The 26,763-nt window shown below is 39.8% G+C and overlaps 2 protein-coding genes across 6 annotated transcripts in view; both read left to right on the top strand.

Annotated features, from left to right (window-relative positions):
* GTF2H5 (general transcription factor IIH subunit 5) overlaps positions 1-26,763 on the top strand; it is a 229,815-nt gene that overhangs the window by 67,289 nt on the left and 135,763 nt on the right. The gene's annotated exons all lie outside the window — the stretch shown is intronic.
* SYNJ2 (synaptojanin 2) overlaps positions 1-26,763 on the top strand; it is a 144,634-nt gene that overhangs the window by 66,153 nt on the left and 51,718 nt on the right. For all 4 annotated transcript variants that reach the window (XM_069070314.1, XM_069070315.1, XM_069070316.1 and 1 more), the window contains exons 5-7: positions 6,831-6,914; positions 20,376-20,437; positions 24,552-24,648. In XM_069070314.1, coding sequence (XP_068926415.1) covers positions 6,831-6,914; positions 20,376-20,437; positions 24,552-24,648 — 243 coding nt within the window. The remainder of the gene's footprint in view (positions 1-6,830; positions 6,915-20,375; positions 20,438-24,551; positions 24,649-26,763) is intronic.

Consider the following 26,763-nt stretch of genomic DNA (forward strand, 5'->3'; position numbering starts at 1 on the left):
AGAGAGAGAGAGAGAGAGAGAGAGAGAGAGAGAGAGAGAGAGAGAGAAGAAAAAGAAAAAAAAGAATCTTTTGCAAAAATTAGACCATGTACCCATTTGAATTGAACCCACCAGACTGCTGAGTTTCTCCCAATCTGCTAAGAGGCTCTTTTGATAATTAATTGTGTCTTCATTCTGCCCATTAGTAATTGCTTGAGCAGCAAGTTGGGAGTTTTGTTGCCAGCCATTGTCTGGGCTTCACCTAGTGAGAACCAAGGGAAATGAAGCTAGATTTACATAGTTGCTATAGGAAAAAAATCTGTATTGTTGTATTGTCTACATTCATTTCTTTCAAACCATCCCTTCCAAATGGATTTCTGGAGAGTTCTCCAACAAGTGATTGGAATTACCTTCTACACGTTATGAATAGGAGTCCTCCTGGGCATGGATGCAAGTACATGGGTCTGTTTTATGTCCAGCATTATATGGAAGAATTGGTTTTGCCTAGAATAGAACAGCAAACTGCATTCTTATTCCTAGCGTCTCTCCTTTTTTCAGATGAAAGTGCTCGAAAATATATAAACACAACCGAGGTTGGCTTTTCCAGGTAATTAATCACTACCACCTCAGTGAATCTTGACATTTGTAAGTGGGAGAGATGTCAGGCTTTGAAGCTTGCTCTGATTGTGGGGGCAGCCAGCCAAGCCAGCAGGTTGAAAGCAGCTCCTTGACTGGATGGACCAGTGCCGAGCCTGTGGTGGGAGGAAGGATTGCAGTCTGAGCTTCCTCTGCAGTAGCTGGTGCCTTCCAGTCACCCAAGCTGGAAATCTGGAGTCATCTCTGCTTCCTCCCTCTAGCTGATCCACCACCTCCAGGCCTGGATTGTGATGCAAAGCTGACTTTTTTAAACCCAAGTGTGAGACTTTCTGGATTATTGGTTTGTCTGATAAGGATTCCCCTATGGGAATCTTCTGAAATACTTTTGTGTCATAATCTAGAAGTTGCCCATTTTTCTCATGGACCATAGTGGATTCACATTCAGAGTCTTGCTTCAGGTGACCCTCCCCTGAAACTCCTCCAATCTCACCATTAGGTCTAATGGGTGGCAGTTCATTCCCATCCATCTAGGAGTCAACCAACAATTATAGAGATGCATATTTTCTAGCATGCAGACTTGAAACCTCTTTTTCCCTCTGCATTTAAGCAGTTGTCAAGTCTTGTCAATTCTTCTTCCATGTCTCACCCTGTCCTCTTCCCTCCACTTGAAAAGCCACCACCCTAGTCCAGGCCCTTATTACCTCTTATCTCTAGTGGTTCCCTCTTTTCTCTAGCATAAAATAAAAACTCCTAAACCGTGGCACAGGAAGCCTTTTACGGCCTGACTCCAGCCTTCCCTTCCAGATTTGCATCACTCTTTATTTCCCTTTACCAGACAGCCCAATAATAACTGAATTTATATAGCACTCAATCTCATTCCGCCATCTCTTGCCTCAGTTAGTCTACCCTCCTATGCCTGGCTCACTCTTTCTCCTCATCTCTGCCTGTTGAAATTCTCCTCCTTCAAGGCCTAGCTCAGGGACCACTGACTCCATGAAGTCTTTCCTGATTCAATCCCACCCCCACCCCCAGGTGAAAATCATCTTTCCATGGTTACATTTTCTTCCTAGTATTTTTTTGTCCATCTCCTCTGCTCCTCTCCCACATTCCACCCATCTCATACATGTTTGTGTATGTACGGTCCTCCTTTGGCTGCCCTTTTACCAGCCCTTACCAGTGCCTGGCACATAGATGCTGCATAATAATTATTGAATGGAGATGAAATGGAGAGGAAATGCTACTGGCCTAGGGGAATTTGAGGAAAGAAGTATTTTTGCCTCTCCTCCCCTTGGAGCTATTCAGAGAAACAGAGTGAAGGCTTTGAACTTGAAGATCTTTGCCCTCCCTATTCAGACCAACATTCATTAATCATTTGGAAGCATAATTCCTGTAGTAAACTCATAGTAGATGGCTGACTAATTGCCTGTGAGATAATCTTTGGAGCCAGTGACTGAATTAAAAGGGGGATATATTTGCTTTTTTTTGTTTGTTTTTTAAAGGAGGATAGAACATTTAATAGGTTAATATGCTTGCTTGACTCTTTTCCTGAATTAAATGCCCAGACTTTCTGGAAAAAGGGAGGAATCTTTCCTCTGTTCATTTTTCTTAAGAGGAATAAACAGTCCCTGGCCGCCAGCTTATGTATAAGTATGCGTGAATATGGCCTTCCTCTCCTTCCTTCAGAGTTGTACCTTTTCAGCTCTGAAGTGAATCATATCTGGTGGGCTGATTAGCAGCTGTGACTCAGGAGCCCTGTAGACATAAAATGGAAGAAAAAACCCTCAGCGCCCCGCCTGTCCCCCTCCCCCCCCCCCCAAAAAAAAAGAAACCAGAGCTAAACATTAGACTTGTTTGGGTTTTAAGATAAAGCTCCTGATTAATGTTAGTGCTCACGGGTCATTGTGATATCTTAAGAATTGCAGACCAGGAAAGAAAGAGTTCAAAGACCTCTGTCACTGGGATGTCATAGTTAAGTAAAAATCTTTCTTTAAAATGAGCCAGGCAGAGGACTCCTTTTATTCTTCTTGTTCTGTTCTCTTTTCTGTAATTCTGGGCAAGAAACTAATGGAGAAAAATAGCATTTTTTCTTTGGAGGAAGTCAAACTCTCCTGATTCTACTCTTTAGCAAGTGGCATTTCCATAGACCATGCCGCCTGTAAGGGAGTTAACTGACATTAAATTAATTTATTTTTGTTCCCTTTACTCCCCCTCCCCACCCCCCAGCCCTCTAGTAGAATAAAAAGCTCTTAAAACAACAGTAAAAATATGATTCTTTTTTGAGCTCTAATATTGGGCCCTCAATTTATTCCTTCCTTTTGCCTTCTGAAACGTTTATGAATATGGCTTTTTAAAACCTTGTTTCAGATATTCATATCTGCAACAATAAATATAAATTATAAAAGTGATGAGAGCATTTTGAAACTTTCAAATTTTAATCTAAGTAAAAATCTTTTTGTTCTTAATTTATATAGAATTTAAGGGAATATTTTTGTGCATGCTTTTAACAAGGCTCTACTTGGGGAAAGTTAATTCTAAAAAATCTGTACTGCTTGCTTTTGGCTAGTGTTCATCCGTCAATATCACTCCCAGAAGTGCTCAAATTTTACATATATACATATGTATGTATATGATAGAAGTCACCCCCACAAATAGGTGTAACCACCAATGCTGTAGTATGAATTAAAGACTATAGGAAGGTCTGTGTACCTATAATCTCTTTTTCCCTCTAGGACTCACTTATGACATTGTCTCCCCTTTGGAGCACCCTATTAAATTACAAATCAATTAGAAATTAGAAGTCTCCCAATAAACAGGGAGTATCAGTTGATAAGATAAGGAAGTTAATATGGAAGACTTTGCTGGTATGGGACAGGCTATGAAAATGAACCCATCTTCCTCTGGGTGGGCCCTGTGGTCAGCCAGGTGGCAGCATTAAGCTTTTGTTAGTATATTTTTCGAACTTCACAGTTTTGTTAAGAGTGGCCCGGTCTTGTCTTGGCTAAGGAAAGACTTTCAACTTTTAATGTTGGAAGCAGAGAATGACTATTAGCAAATTTCCTAAGAGCCTGGGTTGTTTTCCCCTTGAGAAGGGTGAGAATTGATTAGCACAAGACCCTGTGCTTCAGTGAAACCTGTCATTAGATAAAAATGTTGCCCAGAAGAGGCTTTTCCAAAAAATAGAGGGCCTATAATTCACACACCCTTGAGAAGTCTAAGCAGTTAATGACTAATGACATAAATAAGGAGAGGCAGTGTAGTACAGTAGATAGAGAGCTGGCCTCAGAGTAAGGAAAGAGCTGAGTTCAAGTTCAGCCTCAGATACCAAATGAATTGTATGGCTCTGATCTGCATTGATAGAAGTTTCCTTATCAAGAATTTATTTCAGTTGTGCTTTACTCTTCGTGACCCCATTTGGGATTTTCTTGGCTAAAGATACTGGAATGGTTTACTATTTCCTTCTCCAGCTCATTGGACAGATGGGGAAACTGGGGTAGACAGAGTGACGTGACTTGCCTAGGGTCACACAACTGAACTAGTAAGTGTCTGAGGCCAGATGTGAGCTCAGGAAGGTGAGTCTTCTAGACTCCGGACCCAGCACTCTCTGCACTGCACCACTTAGCTGCTGGAGAGTTCCCTGCTTCAGAATGTGTATGATATGCTCATAAATCCAGAAGTGGAAGGGGCCTTACAGGATGCTAACTAACAAAGTGGGTAAGGGTCCTCCCTGTTCAAATACCAGCAAATTTGCTTTGACCAAAGTGCTTCCTACCTGAGGTAAAAAGACGAGAGTGTCAGCAGGAGGGCCCAGGGCCAGGTGCATGTAATTCCCATAGTCCAAGGAAACTCTACCATCTAATTTTCAAATCTTCCACCGAAAAAACAATTATTAATGCATGGGTGATCTGAGTATGGGCTAGCTCTCCATGGAAAGCTCCAGTGTAAGGTAGCACAGCGGGTAAGACTCACTGCCTTAGCCGGCCCTGTGCCCTGCCAAGGCAGGCTCCGGTTACCTAGATAAAAGGGAGAGCGGCCCATGGAGCTCGCAGCCTTTCCCCTTGTGCTTTTTCACGGTTGTACTTTTTGTACTTCGTCTTCTTGTTCTGTTCCAAACAAACTAGGGGTTGATGTGCCACAGAATAGTCATATGGCGGGGACAGTATTCTGTTTCCAGGAATTAGCCAAGTGCCTTCTGGAAATCTCATGGTGATGGGCATGTTAATCGACATATCTAGATAAGTATAGCTATAACTGCAGGTGTGTGTGTGTATATGTATGTATACACACATACATATGTGTATATGTATGTATACACACATACATATGTGTATATGTGTAAGCATACATTTGTTGTTTTAGTTTTATCACACATTATGACCCCGTTTGGAGTTTTCTTGGCAAAGATACTGGAGTGGTTTGCCATTTCCTTCTCCAGTCCATTTGACAGATGAGGAAACTGAGGCAAACAGGGTCAAGTAACTTGCCCAGAGTCACATAGGTAGTTAGTTCCTGGGGCCAGATTTGAACTCAGGTCTTCCTGACTCTATGCACTGTACCTCCTAGCTGCCTACACAAAATATATATGTAGTATATGGGGCTTCTTGTCATGTCCCTTTCCCACATATATGTGCATATATATGCATGTAGGCATATTTATATACACATGTATATGCAGGTGTGTATGTGTACATGCAAAGAGAGACACAATTCATTTATTTGTATGGCTCTTTTTCATTTATAATATTTATATATATGCACATTTATACATGCGTGGTATATGTGTATATAGATAACACTGTATAACCACAATACATATCATGTATTACATGTGGTAAATATTGTATATGTGTGATATCCATGATATATATCATATATTTAAGGATAGGACTACATAAGGTGGGGGGGGAATAAGGCTACAATGTGTATGTGGGGCTGTTTGTCACAGCCCTTTTCCATCTGTAATATTATCTATAATATGTATAACATACATATTGTATATGTATATTACAGATATAGAACTATTTCTATATTATGATATATAAAGAATATAATGTATTTAGATAAGTAATATGTTTCTAACAATTTATAAATATAAATATAATAAATGTGTGTGCACATATAATATGTAGATTATACGTAAAACATAAAATATGTGAATGTAAAAAATGTAAAATATGTAGATTATATGGAAAAGGTTTGTCCTGTAGTCATCTAGAGCAGGCTTTCTTAGCCTTCTTTGTGTTATGGACCCTTGCTGGCAGTATGATGAAGCCTATGGACCCCTTCTCAGAATAATGTTTTTAAATGGTTCAAACAAAATACTAGGATTATAAAGGAAACCAATTGTTGAAATAGAGTTATCAAAATATTTTTTAAAAACAAGTTCACAAATACCAAGTTAAGAATCCTTGATCTAGACCTCTGCTTTTTGAATATGGTTTGTTTTTTATTAATATTTTGTTTCCTTTTAAAAATATCACTTTGTTAAGGGCATAGGGATAAAGGTTCTAAGAGCTGGAAGGGTTCTCAAAAGACATCTTAATTTTATGCACACACACCTGTTTGTGTCTGATGGTAGCCATGGAGTATGGGGGGAGGAGGAAGAAGAAAAGAAATTTATGTGATAATTTTGTTGTATATTTGAAAGAAATAGCAAGTTGTCTATAGATTTTCAGTTTTGTGTGCAAACATTTTTTTTTAATTGTACTATGTTATGTAAATGCTTGGTTTTTTTTACAGATAGGGAATAGCTATTTGCCACGAAGATTTTGCCAAGGTAAAAATAAATAAAGGCTTGAAAAGGAATTTATTTAAAGATAAAATGGAACAAATATTTCTTCCATTTCTAAAACAATGAGGGCTATTACTAGAATTTTCAGAGGGCATTCAGGATATAATCAGTGGGACCAATGGGGCTGAGAAGCAGGGAACGATGGTGTTTAGACCCTGACCACAAACTAGAGCCTTCCTCTAAAGTCATTCCTAAGGAAGGCTGTTTGTTAAGAGTTTGGAGCCCTGTTCTTGAGAGAGGTTCCACTAGGAGGCAAATTGAAAGCAAGCATGCTACCCTTTGCCCCACTGTGCGGGCATTAGGGTGAGGAACCAGCCGAACTCTGTCAGACTAGACTAGGCTGAAATCAGCTGCCTGTTCTTCTCTCAGGTTTCATGTCTCAAGCTGAAGTATCTGGTTGCGGAGCCCTGGGACGTTCAGTTTCATTGAAGAATATCTTTCCCTTTCTGTTTTCTTGTGGCTACAGACGATTTACATGGATGATGGCGTGTCGTCTTTTGTCCAGATCAGAGGTTCAGTTCCACTGTTTTGGGAGCAGCCAGGGCTTCAGGTAAGTAATGAGGAAATTTCTTGACACTTCATTTTATTTATCCTTTCACCTAACCTACCTGCCTTTCAAACAAAAAAATCTTTTAGAGGCATCATTTCTGACTTTTCTCTTGACCTAAAATGTGTCTGTGTCAGTGTATTTGGGCTAAATTTTTCTTGAATCTTTAAAAGATTGCATAGATAAAAATGTATATAGTCTATGAATATAATGTCTATGTGAAAGAATTGCTCTCTAATTCCTTATTACAAAACCCAATTTATTAAAGAATGTTTTTTCTTCTTCACGGATGTCCAGGATGACATCAAAATGCCTTTTCTGCTATGTAAATGAACATTTCATGCATTCTATCTTGGATGTTATGGGGTAGCTTATAATACAAGGACAATCCTAAATTTCAATTTCTCAAAAACAACAACCAGACTTTTGCTTTTCTTAATGATTATGACTTAATATCCAGAGTGAGCAGTATCTTTTACTCACTTTTTGTGGGGCTTAGGCTGACATAGAATAGGTCTGAGGTTAGGGGGCTTTCAGAGATGTATGAGAATTTCATACTGATCTTTCCTATGATTACTAAAAATATACGCTGTCATTTGAAACCTTGGCCACCGACTGATGCTAGAGATATTTCAGTTATGTCTGTCTCCCTGGAAGAGATCTGTGTGTGTGGTGGTAGGCTCCAAGAACACTTTGGTCATCGAGGACATGGCATGCTGACTTGTTCATTGAGCTCTCCATTGAGGTGGATGCTGGGGAGCCGGACTAATTTGGTATCTCAGCAGGAAGAGGAAATGATCAATGGAAAGACTGAACTCCCTGTGGAAAGTAGGTTGAAAAATTTGGGAGTGGTGATCATGAAATCTTCTAGTTAGAAGATTTCTTCTTAAAGGCTCTTCTAATCTAGTCTCCTACAACAATGCAGGAATCTTCATAGCAGCAAAATCCCTAACTCTTGGTCATCCAGGCCCTGCTTAAAGACTTCTGGTCTTGAAGATTTTCTAGTGACAGGAAACTCATTATTTTGTAAGGCAATCCATTTCATTGTTAGCTATAATCATTATACAATTTTCCTTATAAGTAAAGGGAAATTTGCTTCCCTGTAACTTGTGTTGATCCAATTTTGTTCTCTGGAGCTACACAGACTATTCAGTCTTTTGCCTTAAAACTTTTAAAATCTTTAAAGGATTCCTTTAATGACCCCTTTATTTGTCTATTTGCTTTTTTGCCTTATCTAGGCTAAACATCATTAGCTCCTTCAGCTGTATTATAGTGCTGTTTTCAGACCCTTTGCCTTTCTGGTCCCTCACTAGTTTGTCAATGTTACTTTGAAAATACGGTGTACAAACTTGAACACCAATAGTCCACATACAGGTGGACCAGCCCAGAGTAAAATGGACTGGCTCTTCCTTGATGTAAACATTGTAAGCAGACAACTTAAAGCTTTGATTCATTCAGCTTGTGTGTTTACTAACCTCCCTCCTTCTCATGGGTCTTCAAAATAACTTCTGAAAGTTTCATAGAATCCTAGAATTGGAAAAGAATTTAGAAGACTGGTCTGGTCTAACCCTGACCTGAATCTTGATACAACGTCCTTGACAAGTGACTATCGAACTTCCCCTTAAAACACTTCCAGGGTAACTCATTAGCTTTGTCTTTAAAATAAAACAAAGACAAAAATATTTTATTGATGCCTTTTAGCTTTGTCTCAATCATTTCTTGCCCCCCCACCCCTCCAAACTTGCAATATAAATACTGACAGTATAGGAAAAATGCTGCCCTAGAATTCAGCCACCTCTGTGTTTCGTTATCTCTCTTCTAGGACCTTCATTGGTTTTTCCATTCCTCAGAGTTCAGTTTCCTTTTAGTGATCTATTTGCCTACAAAATTGTAGTTGTTATCTGTAGTGTTCTGTCTTGTTTCTACTCATTTGTTCTGCACCAATTTACATAAACCTTTCCATATTTTTCTGAATTCCTCATATTTGACATTTCTTTCAGCACTGTAATAATACATCATACTCATATACCATAATTATTTTTACCATTCTCCAATTGGTGGGTATGTATTCTTTGTTTCTAGCTCTTTGCTACTATAGTAAAATCCATTAAGAGGATTGCTTTTGGTATGTATTGGACCTTCATTTCTGTCTTTAGCTTCCATGTCTGATAGTGCCATTTCTGGGTCAAAGTATGTGATCCCTTTTCTTGAATAATTCCAAATTGAAATCCAAAATGGATTCAACCACTTACTAGTTCCACCAATCATGCATGAATGTCCTTGTGCATTCCTTCCAACATTTACTGTCTCCATTCTTTTTTTTTATCTTTGTCAACATACAAGGAATAAAACTTCTAAGTTGTTTTTTTTTAAGTAATTTGGAACTTGTTTTTAGGTGAACACTTGTAGTTAGCAGATCCTCTTTTGAAAACTATATCCTTTGATCACTTTTTCATTAAAAATAGTGTTGTATCCCCTATATGTATTTAATATATTTCTTACTGTTATATCCCCTATATAGTGTCAATTCCTTATATATTTTGACTATCAGACTTTTATTAGTTATATTTTGTGCATGTTTTTCCATTCCACTACTTCTCTAATTTACATTTCTTCACTGATATTTATTTATGCAAAAGCTTCTTAATTTTATGTAGTCAAAATTATCTGTCATCTTTTATAACCTCTTCCTTGTTTGGTTAAGGATTCTTCCCTAGTGGGAAGTGACTATCTTTTTATTTTTTTTAATTCATTCTATTTGTCTTTACAGCAAAATCATTTCCAACCCATCCATCCCCATATTTAACTCTCCCTTGTGACAGAGAAAAACATCTGATCAAAAAACTCGTCGAACAAGCTCATTCTCTCTTGAGAACCCATAATGTTTCTAAACAACTCTTAATTACTAAATTCTTCCTTATATTGAATCAAAAATCTACCTATTCTTATATGAAAGCCCTTCACCTACTTAAAGACAATTAGTACGTTCCACTGCCACCCTTTCTCTCCCCCCCCTTGCCTCCCAACCCACAAGACTTTTCTTCTCCAAAGTAAATATCAGTTATTCAGTTTTTATTCAGTTAATAAGCATTCATTAAGTACCTACTGTGTGCTAGGCACTGTTTGGAATACAGAAGACACAAAGAAAAGCAAAAATAAAAGCCCTTTTTCTCAAGAAGCTCACAGTTCAACATACCCAATATTTTTAACCTATTCTTTTAAAAACATGGTCTTGAAAATGGTGATCGCTCCATCTGTCCTCTTTTGGATTTGTTCTGGCTTGTCAATAGTCTTCCTAAAATGTGGCACTCTGGTCACAATAGTGCAGTGGTTAGGACAGAGAACAGTGGGTTGCAGGAATGATGAATGCCTCACAGTGTTGGCAGTAGACAACACCCCGCTCTGGCAATGGGATATAATACAGAGAGATAATAGAAGACTAGATCTAATATCTTTTTATTTCTTTCAGTTCTCTGAACTGGTACAAGCTCTGTGTTTCAGATCTATAGTAATTCAAAGGGCATCCCACCACCCATCCCACCTCACCCACAGCACCCTCCCAGACCTCAGTGCCTGTGAACACCCCCTATATATTCCACTGAAGATATGAAGTTCAAGGGAAAAGCCAATGGAAAGAATTCCTAGAGTTGGAGTCAGTACACATTTAAATCTCATCCTTTCTTCTTGATAGTCATGTGACTATGGTTACATTACCTGACCATAAGGAACAATCGCTCTAAATCTCAGCTTCCTCATTTTAATACCTATAGTACCAACCTCACACGGCCCTTGTCAAGTTCAAATGACATTATGCATCTAAAACACTTTCCAACCTTGAAAGTGCTACATGAACATCAGATAACATCATCACCAGTCATTATGAGAGAATGATGGTGACCCCCAAGAGCATACCCTACAAATGATGACTGTATGTCGTGTATTCCCAGTCTCCTCCCCAGCAAATCCTGTTGGTAACAATTTGTTCCTCCACTCTGCTGTGTAAGTAATGGTCGGACTTTGCATTCCACCAGCATTCATACGCAAGGCCCACTCCAAATTCCAGAGACCCCCGTCACCTCTACGGAAATGCAGTCACACTCAACTGTTTCCCCAGTAACAAGAACTGCCAAAGGAATCCATATGCCTCTCCCTCTTCAAGTGCTCCCACCTCTTAACATATTGCCGCCTTCATTCAATTAGTCAGTTAATTAGCATTTATTAAACACCAAGTATGTGTCAAGTCTTATGCTAGGTACTGGGAATATGAATTTAAAAGTGAGACAATCCTTGGCTTCAAGGAGCCTGTGTTCTCATGGTGAACTTTTAATTCCATAAGACACTGCGTTTGACACTTCTGTTAATGTTTCTTGAGACCACATCAGCTTGTGTGACAGCCATGCCATGTGATTGGTAACTGAGCTTATGGTTATAGTTAGTAGTCAATCAACAAGTATTAAGAGCTTACTGTGGACCAGGCAGCAAAGCCCATGGGGACACTTCCCTCCGTTTTGTCTTTGTAGAGCTAGATTTCTGAACAAAAGTAATACTTAACCTTTGTGATAGGGTCTGGACTTGTAACTTCATTTGTATCTGAAACTCCATTTACCCATACAGATGAGCAACTTGCTATCTTGAAGAGTTGTCTGGGGGGCTGAGATGCTAAGGAACTTGCCCAGAGCCACACTTAGGATTTCTCAAAGTCCTGACTTGAGTCCAATCTTACTGGTGTCATGCTGCCTCTCACTTCAGTGTTTAATAGGGATAAACTTAACATTTATCCCTATTGCGTTTCACCTTCCTCTACTAAAATGCCATTCTGTGTCATGGACTGAAGGTGACCATGAGTTCTTGGCAGCCATGCCAGTGGAGTATAAACTCCAGTATTTGAGAAGGCTTTGAGACCAGGCTTAGCAATACATTTGTCATCCAAGGACCTCTTAGCTAAATTCAGGGATGCTTATTTCTGGAAGTTGGTCAACAGGTGATACTTTTTTTTTTTTTTTTTGCTGTAGCAGCTTATCTTCTAAGGAGCAAAAATGTTGTCATCTGCATAGATAAAGGGAATATACCCATCTTAAATCTTTGAAATAGTGAAATCACTAGCCCGTTTCCCCTACCACTGGGGAAACGGAGTCTGGTGAGTCACTTGAGCTCTAGAGTTCTGAATTGTAATAGGGCTAGAGCTGACTCAGCAATTAATACAAAGTCAGGAACCAATATGGTGAGCCTCCAAGACTGAGGGGCCACCAAGCTGCCTAAGGAGGAGCAAATTGGCTCAGGTCAGAAATGGAGCATGTCAGTGCTTCCATGGCAGTCAGCAATAGGTATGGGCTCATGAGTGGCCACTGCATTTCAGCCTAGCTGAGATAGGGAGACTTGTTTTCCTTTAAAAAAAAAAAATGAAATAAAATTTAGTTCATCATTTTAGTCTGTTGACATCTTTCTGGATCCTGATTCTATAATGTAATTTCTTACCTATCTTTCCTATCTTGGTATCATCAATTTGTTTTATTAAAAATGCCATCTGTCTTCAAATAATTGATAAAAATGTTAGACAAATCCTCCTGCATGTCCCTTGAGGCCTCCCTCCATCATCAAACCGTGCTTGGTCTTGTTAGTTTCCAGTGCAGATATGCCCATATCTCTCTATCTTGGGCACTGGGATATATAGTGTGAAAGACCTGGTTGGATCTGCCTCATTGAAATTCAGATTTATATGAATCTGATCTATCCTTTTTTGGTAATGCCATCAAAATAAAAAGGATTACCAGGTAAGAGCTTACTTGTCAAGATTAAGCTTCCTGGGGGCTGCTCCTAAAGTGACTAGAACATAATAGTCAATTAGCTTACTTATGTGCCAGGTGCTATGCTAAGTGCTGGGGGTACAAAGAAAGGTAAAAGACAGTCCCTTCGTTTTGGGGTACTCACCATCTAACAGACACATCATGTAAACCGCTGTGGATAAATAAGCCACATACAGGATAAATAGGAAATAATCTACAGAGAGAAGGCACCAGAATTATGAGAGATCAGAAAAGGCTGGCTGTAGAAGGTTGAGGTAGTAGACAACCAATGAATACATTTAACTTTAAGTCCTTTTTCTCCTATGTTGTGTCGTTGTGATGAGCCAAAGCCTTGGCCTTGGAAAAGAGAAGAGGAAATTATTTTTCTTTTCTTGGAGAAGTTAGGGACCATTGTGCTGTCTGTGGTGGCTGCATTGCATGGTTTTGCTCAGCTGTTCTTCCTTGTTGTGGTAGGGTGTTACCCTGTGGGAGGAAGTCCATCTGGGAACGACATGGTGCAAAAACCAAAGACATCAATAAAACTGAAAAGAAAGAAGAAACCGTGCCTAGTTATACTCCTAAATATGATACATATTCATAGGATGATGAGCTGTTCTTTGACCGTGTCGACCTGAAATTTTAGGCCTGAAAGTCAGTTTTGGTTTTTTTACTCTTTAATGGGCAAACCCTTCCCTCAGATTAGGTGATGAGAAGCCAAGAGTTGGATCTTTCCTTTGGAATTTAGCTTGCAGTTTCTGAGTCTGTTGAGGAGAGATATCTCGGAGAAACATCCTTAGTCCTGCCATTGCATGTAGGTGTCTTTCTATATATTCTGCCTTAGAAGCTGGACTTTTAAATCATCATTTAAAAACTACGCTTATGTCATCCTTGTTCAGTAGTCATGGGCTTTTAATAACTGCATCTGAACCATGAAAGCTAGAGGGAAAAGTAACTATGTACATGTTAATGGATTTTTCAGGTTATAAATAGCCTCAGAAGAGTTTTTGCTTTCAAAAATCCATCTCTATCTTGGTTTGGGTTGCTTGCTTGTATATTTTATGTTTCTCTTTATAAGTTAGTCAAAGAAATCATTACCTTTCTTGTCAGTAGAAACCCTATCTGTAACTAAGAATATGTGTCACAAATTCAAGTGAAAACAGGGCTTGGAGCCAATTACATATGGGTTAAACATGGTGGGTGTGGGTGATTCTATCATCATTGCTGCCTCCTTTGTTGCCTGCATTTTATTCCTTCACATTAGTATACATTTTCTTACTCCCCTGATGGTATAGCATTAGCCTAGAGCTGCTGTCCTCAGACTTTTTGGTCCTAGGATCCCTTCACACTTAAAAATTATTCAGGACCCAAAAGAGCTCACGTTCATATGGATTATATCTACTGATAATTACCATGCTAGAAATTAAACCGTCTTAGTGTTATGATGAAAATAGTTTCAACCAAAAACTCTCTGAAAATGTCTTGATCTCTCGGGGTCCCTCGACCATATTTTGAGAACCACTGAACTGAAGGAATCTGAAATCAAAAAGATTTGGCACCTCTAGTTAAAGATGTTTCACTTAAAGTGACAAGCAAAAATAGGAACAACACATACGGTGACATCTTTATCAAACACAACTTCAAAGATTGAGGCATTGAGGTTTTAAATATCTTTCTATATCCCTTTCTCCCAAAGTTATCCATTATAATGGCAAAGCAGGAAAGTAGAATTAGAATTAGCCAGGGAGATTTAAGAGCACCAAAACAGAAGACAAAGCTTGTAAGAAAGAAGAATTTGGAAATGGAACCAGAGGCAGTGAAGTGCCATGAAAAAAAGGACTGGATATGGAGCCAAGGGATCTGAGTTCAAATGCCAACCTTGCCATTTATTTTCTCTGTGACTTTGAACAGAGTGCAAGGGTCCTCAAACTATTATTGCATGGGCTGTGTTGTATTTATCAAAGTAAAAACCATTCTTAGCTGGAGGGGCTGTACAAAAATGGGCAGTGTGCCAACTTTGGCTCACAGGCCACTGTTTGCTGACCCTTATAGAGTGGATTGGATGTTGAAGACCGGTATTTAAATCCTGCCTCAAAAATGGACTCCTTGTATTATCTTGGGAAGTCATTAAACTTCTCTGTAAAATGAGGGGGGGCTGGACTCAGTGACCTCTAAAGTCTCTTCCTGCTCTAAATTTACGATCCTCTGATAAGTCATACCAACCATTCCAAAAGATCTTTTGATGCACCTGGGAGTTTGTGTGTAAGAATCCACTTTGCCTAACATACCAATGTGTTGGGAGTTTTAGAGATTGAACATCGTCCTGAAGTAATTTCTTCAGGGCTTGAGAAATGAGTAATAGGCCAAGTATAAAATTGGCTCAATAGAGAGTAGAGGGTGGGAGGGAAGGGAATAAAGAGAAAGAAAGAAACTAAAAAAGAAGCAACAGTCACTATTCCCTTAGGAGTGTCCCAGCAGTAACTTGATTCCAGAATGCACATTGAAACCCCAGGCTTGAGGTCACATGATATGGAGTGAGGAAACAGCAGGGACCTTAAGGAAAGGTGACTTGAGAGCATGAAGAGTTCATTATCTGTATTAAAATGGGGCAGACTCAGACTGAGACTAGGGCTGGACTCACAGGGGAGTGTATAAGAAAAGACAGACTATGGGAGCCAGAGAGATGCGACTGACCACCAAATGAGAGCCTGAGATTGTTGATGTAAAGGTACTTTATAGAAAGTACTAAAATGTGTTCTACAAATCTGAGTTGTCTTTTGTTTCACAAGAGGTCTTGAGGTTTCCTATTTCTACCATCCAGAGTTCACCTCTAACCCCTGTGCTTCCTTATGGTTCTTGCTTCCTCTTGGCCTGATAATGCCTTGACTCCAGTCCCTCTCACCTTAGGGACATAAGTGAAAGTAATCTGATGCTGTCTGGTTCAGGGATATAGGAGCTTCTTTCTTCTGCCAGGATTCAAAATTTTCTCAGCTTCTTAGATACTATAATGTTATTTCATTCTGCCTTCCCTAAGCTTTGCTTTGTCCAAGGCATCTGAGAAAGTATTGACTTCAGGATTTGCTTTTTCTACCACCTTCTCAGCAGTCAGGCAATATGGTGGAGCTATGGAATCAGAGGATCTGGGCTCAAATTTTGTCTCTGGTCCTTACTACGTCTTTTGTCTTGGGTAACTCACTTAATCTCAGTTTCTTCATCTGTACAATGAGCCACTTGGCCTCTGAAGTGCCATCCAGCTTTGGTTTATAATCTTCTGGTCCTTTGTTTGGGATATAGGGGAAGGCAAAGACATTTAGATCAGGCCACTTTGTTTTCTCTCATTTCTCTTCCATGGTGGTGTTCATCTTTCTCATTAGAGCCTTGAGTGATAACTTCTGCTGCTGACTGTGTCCATGTGTATGTGGTTGGAGACTACCCTTCCTGAGTTCACTCTCAGGGTAGAGGTGGGAAAAGCATGTAAGGGCAGACAAACATAAAAGGTGATCGCTTTCCTAATCTCTCCAAGTCTCTCCCCACTCTGGTCTATCTTCCAATCAGCCATTAAATTGATCTTCCTGAAGTGCAGTCTTGACCATGTGCCACCCACCTATCAAAACAAACCCCGGTGGCTTTTGATTTGACCTCCAAGATCAAATGTGAAATTCTTTTTGGTGTTCAGAGCCCCTCTCAGCCTGGCACCTCCTCCCTTTCCTGGCCTGTTACACCTTATTCATCTCCATATACTCCTTGACCCAGTGACACTGGCTTCTGCTGTTCTTCATACATAACATTCCATCCCTTTACTCCAGGCATGTTTATTGACAGGCCTCCCCCCTCCCCCCCTCCAATTCTTGGAACTCTTTCCCTTCTCATCTCCACCTCTTCACTACCCTGGTTTTCTTCACTTCTCAGCTAAAGTCTTACCTTCTGAAAGAAAACTTATTTTGCTCCTTAATAGTGCCTTACCTTGAAGTTATCTCCAATTTACCCTCTAGGTGTGGTTGGTACATGGCTGTTTATATGTTGTATCCCCCATTAGACCATGAGTTCCTTGAGAGCAGGGACTGGCTTTTTTGTTTTGTTGTGGGTTGTGGTGGGGCTTTTTGTTCCTTTGTCTGTTTTGCCTTTCTTTGCACTTAATAAATGCTTGTTTGTTGGTTTGTTTGTTTCGCATCTTCCCACGGGATTTGGTACAGAGCTTGGCACTGTACATGTGTACACTGTATGTGATCGTAATAACAGGACTCCAAGCATAGTTGTTGCCTGCAGATCGGGTAAAGATAATGAGGAGTTTATATCCATGGTTCTCATTACTGAGAGTTTAAAAAGCTGTCATGATTCAGGAAAAAAGAAATCTAGCAGTGAAATTCACAGTTCCAGTTCTAGATGTGTGTGTGTGTGTGTGTGTGTGTGTGTGTGTGTGTGCATGTCATATTAATACTTGGACACCCATCCCAATCCCTGAAACTTAAATTAGTTTTTAAAGATTCATTTCTTTCTCTGCCCCCATGAGGAAGACCCTAAAAATTTTAAGAGTCAGAAAAACTGTTTCTAATCCTCCATCCTAGGAGAGACCTAAAGATTTGACAGACTAACCTAAGATTTCCATGAATCTCTGTGAATGTGATATCTTGCAGTGTCCCTCTAAGGTGGGGGGAAAGAGGGAGAAAGCTTTTTGCCCAATTTACTGATAAGATTTCTTACTCTTAGCTCTAGAGACATGAAGTGACTCCTTGGATTGCATAATGCCACAGGATTTCTTTTTTCTACATTAACCATAAAAGACTTTGAAATTAAATACTTGAATTTGGTGATAACCATAGTTCATTTCCTTAGCCAGGTATTGTTGGTATTCAGAAAACAAAAACATGATAGTTATACGCAATTAGATAATCTTGGCCTAGGCCTCATTCAACTTCTCACCTTTAGCCCAGAAATATCTCTATTCACAGTCCAGTTTCCATGGCCACCATCTATCTTTGTACTCAGTGGCATTCTGGGAATGGTGACTTATGGGACCTTTGTGAACAGGGAACATGTAGAACTTCCCTGAATAATTTCTAAATCTATTAATCAGAAAATAATTTTCCAGCTTGATGTTTTCCAAAACCATGGTGCTCTATTGTGTGGGGTTTTTTTTTTTCTTGGTAAGGATTCTTTTAGGCAAAATCAGGGATAAAAGATTATCATTTCTATTCACTCTCTGTTCACAACAGGCTTGAAACCTCAGTGTCCTACACGACTTCTTCCTTTCCTTTTCTCTCCTCACCTATTTTGTTACTAAGCCTTATAAAATTCTGTCTCTACAATATCTTTTTAAATCAATTATTTTTGAGGGAACAGAGTCACACAGCTAGTGAGTATCTGAGGCCACATTTGAAATCAGGTCCTCCTGACTCTAGGGTCAGTCTTCTATTCACTGTGCCCCCTAGCTGCCCCTAAATCAATTATTAAAAATTTAAGAGAAATTCATTTTCTCTCCCTCCTCCCTCACCATTGGAAAAACAAAAACAAAACCCTTATAACAAATATGGTTAGCCAAGTAAAGCAAGTGCTGCCTGAATTACCTCTCTCCAAAAACATGTCTCATTCTGCATTGAGTCTGTCATCTCTCTGTTAGGAGGTGAGTAACATCCTTAATGATTGATCAGATCATTGATCATGGTTGATCCAATTTCTTTCGGGGTTCTTTGTTTTTTTACAGGGCTGTCATTATTGTATAAATTGTTCTCCTGGTTTTGCTCACTTCAGTCTGCATCTGTTCGTACAAGTCTTCCCAGGTTTCTCTGAAACCATCCCCTTTTAGATTGTAAGGGTTTTGAGGTCTTTGCCTCCTTCTTTATCTCCATTGTTTAGCATGATCCCTGGCATCGAGTATACACTTATTACATGTTTATTGATTGATTCATCATTTCTTGTGGTGCAATAGTATTCCATCACATTCATAGACCATAATTTTGATTAGTCATTTCCTAATTGATGGGCACACAATTTTTTTGTCATCTGTCCCTTCCACTTGTTTCCTGCTGCCATCATTGCCAAGTACCTCTTTCCTGGATTATTGCAGTAAACTTGAAAATGGTTTTCCTTACCTCTAGTCTCTCCTTCCTCCCATTTATGCTTAAACTTTCAGATTAATCCTTCTAAAATCAACCCTGGTTATATCACCCCCTTCTGTTAAAAAACTTCAGGTCTTATCTACAGAGGATTAAATAATATTTGAATGACTTAGCCTGTCACTGAAAGCTTCCATGATTTGGAGCCTAATCTGCCTTTCCAGCCTTCCCTCCTGACTGTTCTTTGCTCCAGACAAACCAGATTACTTTATGGCCCACACCCTGTCCCCTACTCCAAACCACCGCCTTGGGTTTTCCTTATTCCATACTTTGACTCTTGCTGTCCCATCTACTTGGGATAATCCCTAGAATCACCACTCTTATATCTACCTACCTACCCACGCTAGAAGTGATCTTTCTCCACTCTGGATTTTCATGTATTTTTTTCAAGTGTTCAGTCCGAAGTGATTTATTGAACACTCTCTCTGTGTCAGACACTGTGCTAACACCAGAGATACAAAGAAAAATAAAGAGCCTCACTCTCAAGGAATTTACATTCTTACTGAACCTTTACTTTCTATCTTTTATTATAGTTATTGATGCATTTCTACTAAGTTAGAAACTTTTACAAATTCCTTCATGGCAAGGAATAGCTTTGCATCCCCCACAGCATCCAACTCTATGCCTTTCATACTGTGGGTGCTCAGTAATTGACTGAATACATTATGCTAATCAGAACTTCCCGGGAAGATTGACCATCCTTTTTAGAACAAAATTGGGCAACTAACCGCCATAAACAAATGTCTTTCCCAAGGCCAGATTGCTTAGTTTTAGTTTCAGGTGTATATCTTAACCACAGTTTTTCCTTATCTAATAATTCTCACAGGGGCGGCCAGGTAGCACAGCAAGTAAGAGCACCGGCTCCAGTGTTGAGAAGACCTGGAGATCGAATCCCCGGCTCAGACACTTAACACCCACGCAGAAACACCTGGCCGTGTAACCTTGAGCAAGTTACTTAACCCCAATTGCTTAGTGGCAGCCAGGTGGCTCAGTGAGTAAGAGCACTGGCTCCAGTGTCGGGATGACCTGGATCAAATCCGGGCTCAGATACTCAGCACCACACCCAGAAATAACTGGCCATGTAACCTTGAGCAAGTTACTTAACCCCGATTGCTTTAAAAAATAATATTAATTCCCATATTTGGAGACCTGCCTTTAAGATTATTGTCCAAGCATTTTTGTTCTGCCCCTAAGGAAGAGATAATACAGTTGGAAATTGTAAATTTTGCAAATGCAACTTTTCTCATTAAACTTGCCTTTTTATTCCATGCGTCTCATGCAAGCAGATTCTTTGTATGTATGTATACAGCAGATGGGACATGAGCACTTGAGTTTCCAAGCACCTTTGATACTTGGGGTACAACGTACATAGAATGAAGCAAACACTCTCCACACTCTCCTCCCCACTTCTCTTACCAGGGACATCTAGGGGAGATGCATAGACAGACATAGGGAGAAGTGCTGTTGACTCCCAAACTTGAATGTTACAGAATATTTAATTGGCACCCAGAAAGAAAACTGGCAAAGGAAATATTGTCTTTGGGACTCATGTTTGCCTTTTTCTCTTTTAGGTTGGCTCTCACCATCTGAAACTTAACCGAGGTCTAGAAGCAAATGCCCCTGCTTTTGACAGGTAGGATTTAAAAAACAAAAAAACAACTTTGTCTTTTAGCAAAATCAGTCATTAATTCTCTTCTTTCAGAAAGACAGTGACTCGGTGAACACAACATTGGACTGAATCAGGATTTATCTCTGAGTCGAGAGGAACACTTTGGGCAGTTCATCATTTTGTGACTCAGTTTTCATTTTTTGCAAAATGACTGTTTTATTTGCCAAAGGATTGCCAAGAAGGCAAATGATCATTATAAAGGACTACTTTGCAAATACTAGTATACACTTTCTAATGGATAAAATCTCACCCATAGGGGCTAAAAAAAAAGACAGTCTAAATTATAGGAATTAAAGCTTTAAGGAAATGGAGTTTTAGAGCTAGCTATGTGGTGAGATATTTAACAAAAGAAAAACAGATTATTTCACGCCTCCTCTGTGTAAGACATTGTGGCAGGTACTGAGTATCTCAAGAAGAAGAGACCTATTTTGCAAAACCTGCTTAAGGATCAGCATTTTATATTTTCAGTACCTTTTTGTGACCTTTTAAATTCTCTGGTTCATGGTACTGCCCTGGGACTTCAGCAAGAATGAGCAGTCTTTTTTTTTTGCCACTGACATTCATGGGCATACTTGTGAATGGTAATCAAACGACTGGCATTCATGACTTTATTTGTTAGCAGTTGCTATTGAAAGTGTAGCTATATTATATGAAGAGTTTTCTAGATGTCCTTTTCTTTTTCCCTTTAGGGTATGAAATGTAAGATTGTCATTTTCTTTATGGAAGTAATTTATATAGCACTATTCATTTAAATCCTTGCTTTATTGAGGTGTTCCTCATTTTAAATTAACATTTTAAAGTGGAGTGATGAGGAATTTGCCTTAATTGATCCCACTGGTCTTTTACCAGTGGGATCAATATCAGTGCAAATTTCATTCAAACTGTTAAACAAAAGTCCCACAATTTTTTGAAGAGAGCTAAGCAAATATCAGCATTCTCACAGCCCTATCAGCATTGAAAACTTATTGCCTTTGTGACTTTAGGAAAGTCACTTAAATATCTCCCTGGATATCAGTAAAATGAGGAGGTTTGACCCAGCACCCTCCACGGTCCCTTCTAACTATAAATCTAGGATAGTTGCTTAAATTTCTGGAGGGAGGAGTGTTGTTCCTTATGCTTTTATCTTCCACTTGGAATGGTACAGACCTTCCCAAGCATATTGTGACAAGATGTCCCCAGATCTTCTCTTTGGTGTGGCGTGACCAGGATCTGTTAATTTTTCAGTCTTTTGATGTTTTTAGTGCTGAGAACAGAATTTTTAAAAATCTGTGCTAATTTGGAGTTTTTCAAAAATCTCTTTTGAAGTTCACGTGAACAAACTCTTGGTTTTTTTGTGTGTTCTGTGTATGTTGATATTTGGTTCTTGCCAATATTATTAAAGCTATGAGAACAGGCCCACATTGCCCCCCCCCCCCTAAAATTAAAAGGAGTAGTGGGAGTGGGGGTGGGAGAATGTTTTGCTAAGTCAAGACCACCAGTGTTATTGAACTCTATTTAGATTTTTTTTGGGGGGGGGGGTAATGTTGTTACTGCAGTTTGATATGAGTTATGAAAGGGCTAAACCTGGTTATTTTACATTTTTAACCTTTATTCTGTTTAGCTCATTTTATCCCTTTAATTGTAACTCCTCAGTTGGAAGGCAGCAAGCATTGCCTAGTAGGAAGAATGATACATAGGAGTCAGAGTATATGCTTTCAAGTTCCTATTCTGTACCTTATTAGTTGTGTGACCATAGGCAAATCCCTTAATCTCTCAGAGCCTGGGTTTTTTCATCTGTAAAATGAGGAAAAGATCATCTGCCTTGGCTGCTTCAAATGGTTGCCATGAGGATCAGAAGAGGGGTTTATATGTGGAAATGCTCTGAAAGACATTGCCTCAATGTCTTTTAGGTCTGGATACTAAATTATGTAATTAGCTATTTATCATGCTAATTCTGCCCTAGTGCAAAGAACAGAAATATAGCTGATGAATGTTTCCTAAAATCTCCAAGTCCACTGAACAACTTTATGTAACCAAATTACACATGCAGTGCCATCCACTATCCCCCCAAAGGAAAAAAACAGAATGAATACCAGTGCTATTTACCAGTGACACATATTGTCATTGACTTTGGGCCTTGAATCTTAGACATCTCTATGCTTTGAACTCTAGAGTCAGCAACGAGCTGACCAGGTAATAAAAAACTTTTAACTTATTGAGCTTATTAAATATACAAAAAAGGAAGGAAAGAAAGAAAGGGAAGAAAGAAGAAAGGGAGAGAGAGAGGGCAGAAGGAAGAAGGGAAGAAAGGAAGAAGAGAGGAAAGAAGAGGGAGAGAAAGGAAGGAAAAAAGAAAGGAAGGGAGAGAGAGAGCAAGGGAGGAAGGAAAGAAGAAAGGTCTGTTTAATTCTGACATGCTTTGCACTCATTTGTACTCTTTTATTTTCTGTTCCAGAATAAAGGAAGCATTTATTTTTTTCCTGTAGGTATAAAAATGTTCCTGACACTGTTATTAAATTTTGACTTGTTATTTTTTACAAAAGAAAGCCAATGGTAAAGGACACATATTTGTATTTAACACCTTAGAAGCTGTCTATGTTTTGATTGTTTGTTTGAAAGTTTCGCTGGTACCTTTTTTGGGCTAAATTCAGTATTCTTCTAGGTTATAGGGATAGGGTCCTGCACTAGTGAATCCATTGATATAGGGAACTCCCAATTAAGATTATCTAAACCAATGTAGCTTGTCCTCCTAGGCACTGAAAGGAGAGGTTAGGTGACTGGCCCTGAGGTCACATACCTAGGATGGACCAGAGGCAGAATTTGAACCCAGCTCTGCCTGGCTTCAAGATCAGCTCTCTATCTACTTTACCAGGTCTTCTTCACCTCTTTTGTATCATGGGCCTTATAAGCAGTGTGCTGAAGCCTGTAGACTCCTTCTCAAAATAATGTTTTCTACCTAAATTCATCATCTTCTAGAAGGAAATGCAAAAATTTAGTTAGAGGTTAGTGAAAATAAAACTGTAATATTTTCCCCTAATCTACAATTCACCAACCCTCAAAAACTCCATCCAAAGACCTTATAGGAGGTTAAAACTCATTATCTTTCTTTCTTTTTTTTTTCCACTTTTTGGAGGGGGAAGGTAGGGTAATTGGGGTTAAGTGACTTGCCCAAGGTCACACAGCTAGTTTTGTGTTAAGTGTCCAAGGCTGAATTTGAACTCAGGTCCTCCTGACTCCAGGGCCCTTGCCCTATTCACTGTGCCACCTAGCTGCCCCAAAATTCGTTCTCTAGACAATACTCCCTCTCTTCCTTGGGTCTGGTGACTCTAAAGCAGAATCAGACTCATTAAACTTAGGGATTATAGCCTTTTTTTTCCTTCTCTCCATTGTCTAAATTGAGAAGAATGCAGACATCAAGCAGGATAAGTGATGGGACTTCAATTTGAAAAAATTTCAGTGGTGATCTAATTTTGTGTTTATAACACCAGTAATGGGGAATGCAAATATGAGCCTGGCATTTATGGATGCCTAATCATTAAGATTCAAGGTAGCTACTCCTACTTCTCTTGAAAAAAAACATAGTAAATTAGTACCACTTTAAAAAAAAAAAGCCCACTAATACCAATCACCCACCAATTACCCCCACTGCGTTGACTTGGTCAAGGTAGTATTTTTTAAATATTTGGTATACTTTCTGCAAATATGGCATATGTATTTTTTTTTTTTTTTTTGGAGAGTGGAAAGCAAGGCAGTTGGGGTTAAGTGACTTGCCCAAGGTCACACAGCTACTAAGTGTGTGAGGCTAGATTTGAACTCAGGTCCTCCTGACTCCAGGGCCCGTGCTGTATTCACTGTGCCACCTAGCTGCCCCTGGCATATGTATTATATCTGAGAGAGAAATGGAACCCAGTGGCACAGAGAGTTGTTTTGAGGAGACTGATTGTCCTCATTAGACCCTCTCTTCCCATCTTGGCGCTTGGGTAATGTCCACTGTCCTGGAGCACTCTTGTTCTGCAACCATACTGCCCTGCCAGGGCAATCAGTCTCGTTTCATTGGTGAAATGGCATGATCATGCTGCTGCTGCTACTGCTCTTACAGGCATATGATGCTTCTGAAAGAGCAGTATGGAAAGCAAGTGATCGTTAACCTGTTGGGAAGCAGAGGAGGAGAGGAGGTGCTCAACAGAGCCTTCAAGGTAAAGCTTTTGTTCAGCTGCTGGCTTCTCAAGGCCTCCCCTTCTGCTCCTCCGTACTGCGGGGCTCCACTGGGTGGGGGACCAGGGAAAGGACTTGGCAGGCAGCCCTCCAGTTCAGACAGTGGGAATGAGACTTCCAACAAGGTAGGTGGTTTTATCCCTTGGGTTTTACCTCTCTCCCATGAGTCTGGGAGTGGTAACTCTTATCTAACTGAATGATTAAAATTAAATGAATTAAAATGAATTCATTTATCAAGCTACCAAGCACTGTGCCATGCAAAGATGGGCTAAACTAGGGATGCAGAGACAAAAATGGAGCCATCCCTAACTTGGGGCAGGAATGAATTTGTTTTGTGAGTTTTTCCACACTGTGTGTTTTTCTAGAGTATGATCAATAGCTCTTTCATTTCAAGCTTTAATTTTTTCCAGAGACTTAGTGAAACCTGAGCTGTTTTTTTGCTTCTATAGATGGGACCCAAAGCCACTTATAATATACATTGCTATGTATTCTCTTGATGGTTCTCTCTCCAGTTCTCTTCAACTCCTGCATTTAAACTAAACTTTTCTGAACCGATGTCACCAAAGAGCCTTTCCCTGTCTCTGGCTTCGCCCTTAGGCAAGTCACCCAGCCAGAGGTGACAGTGTCCTTCCCACTGCTTTCTCAGAGTCATTTTCCAAAATGAAAATCCCAAGAGAGAGAGAGGGGGTGGGGGGAAAGGAAGATGTCGCTCTGCACGTTGGCTTCTTCCAGCACCTCTGATCCTTGTTGGGGAATGCCTAACTGTCCTTTCCTTCTGTTTGGCAACTTATGTCCCATCTTCCAAAGTGTGGCTACTCTCCTTTCATCTCCTAGGCTGGTCCAGTGTAACCCCATCACTTGACAGTTATTAAGTGTGTATTTGTGTCTCTGAGGCAGTCCATCTTGGCTTGGCTCTGTAACAAAGTTAAATGACTTACCTGTTGCTCTCTCTACCCCATTCCTAATAAACATCTTTTTGTCACCGATCCCTTGAATGGTGGTGCTTACCTGGTGCAAAGCTATCTTGGGATGCTCACGCTTCATTTTCAGGACAGATGAAAAGAGGCAGCCTTGGATAAACTACATTACATGACCATGTCAGACGAGTTCCCTTCTCCTAAACCCACCACCACCACTTTCTGTCGGCATAAGATGAAAATCAAGACCTTTTGCCCCTTATATCTTCAAAAAACTGTTTGTTGTGGGTCTTGCAGAAAAAGGAGTAACTAAAGGTTGCTAGTCACTGTCTGACCTTCTGTTAACTGGCCTACAACCCTCCTATACAGTTATAGGATCATGGGACTTAAGAGTTGGTAGGGACCCTTATATTCATCTAGTTCCTTCACCTCATTTGACAGGTGAAGAAACTGAAGCTGTCACAAGTAGCAAGTAGCCAGGCTGGGACTTGAACCCAGCTCCTTTAATCTCAGTGTGCTTGTTTCAGTCTGCCACACAGCTTCCTCAACTGCTACTTGTAGGTATTTCTTCTCTAGAGAAGAAAAATGCAGGGCTTATTTTAAACCAAAGACAAATCACTGTTGACCCAAGTAGGATGCTTTTTGCAGTGAAAAGATAGATAATAAATCTTTATTAGGGAGTGGAAGAAAGAGAGAGCTCCAAGGAAACCACAGGCATCATAACATCTGGGGAGTGGGAGCAGAGTCCATCTAGGCTGAATGCTCACCCTGGTTTGTTTGCAAACTCCACTTCTGACTGCTGGCTGGGAGTGGGGTAGCCCAAGTTCAAGTTTCCTAGCTGTACAACTGAGGCAAATTCCTTAATTTTTTGAGCCTCAGTTTCCTCACCTGTAAAATTAAGGGGGGGTGGGCTAAGTGATTTCTAAGATCTCATCCAGCCCTAATGTTTTGTGAATTCTGTGGCATAGAGACTTTCTGGTGGCTGATTGTCTTTGGCCAGACCTGCTTTTCCTGTCTGGTTTGTTGCTAACGGCAACAAATGAACTGTTGTTTTTTTTCTCTCTTCCTTTTTTTATTGGCAATACTACTTTTATAGAAGAAGGAAAAAAAAACAGCCCAACTCTTTTTTTTTTCTCTTTTCCTCCCACATGGAAAGCAGTGGTATTTTTGACCCACGGC

The sequence above is a fragment of the Petaurus breviceps genome, unplaced genomic scaffold (assembly GCF_028583685.1).
Source record: "Petaurus breviceps papuanus isolate PSGF00001 unplaced genomic scaffold, PetGlider_PUasm1.0 90808, whole genome shotgun sequence".
Classification (NCBI taxonomy): domain Eukaryota; kingdom Metazoa; phylum Chordata; class Mammalia; order Diprotodontia; family Petauridae; genus Petaurus; species Petaurus breviceps.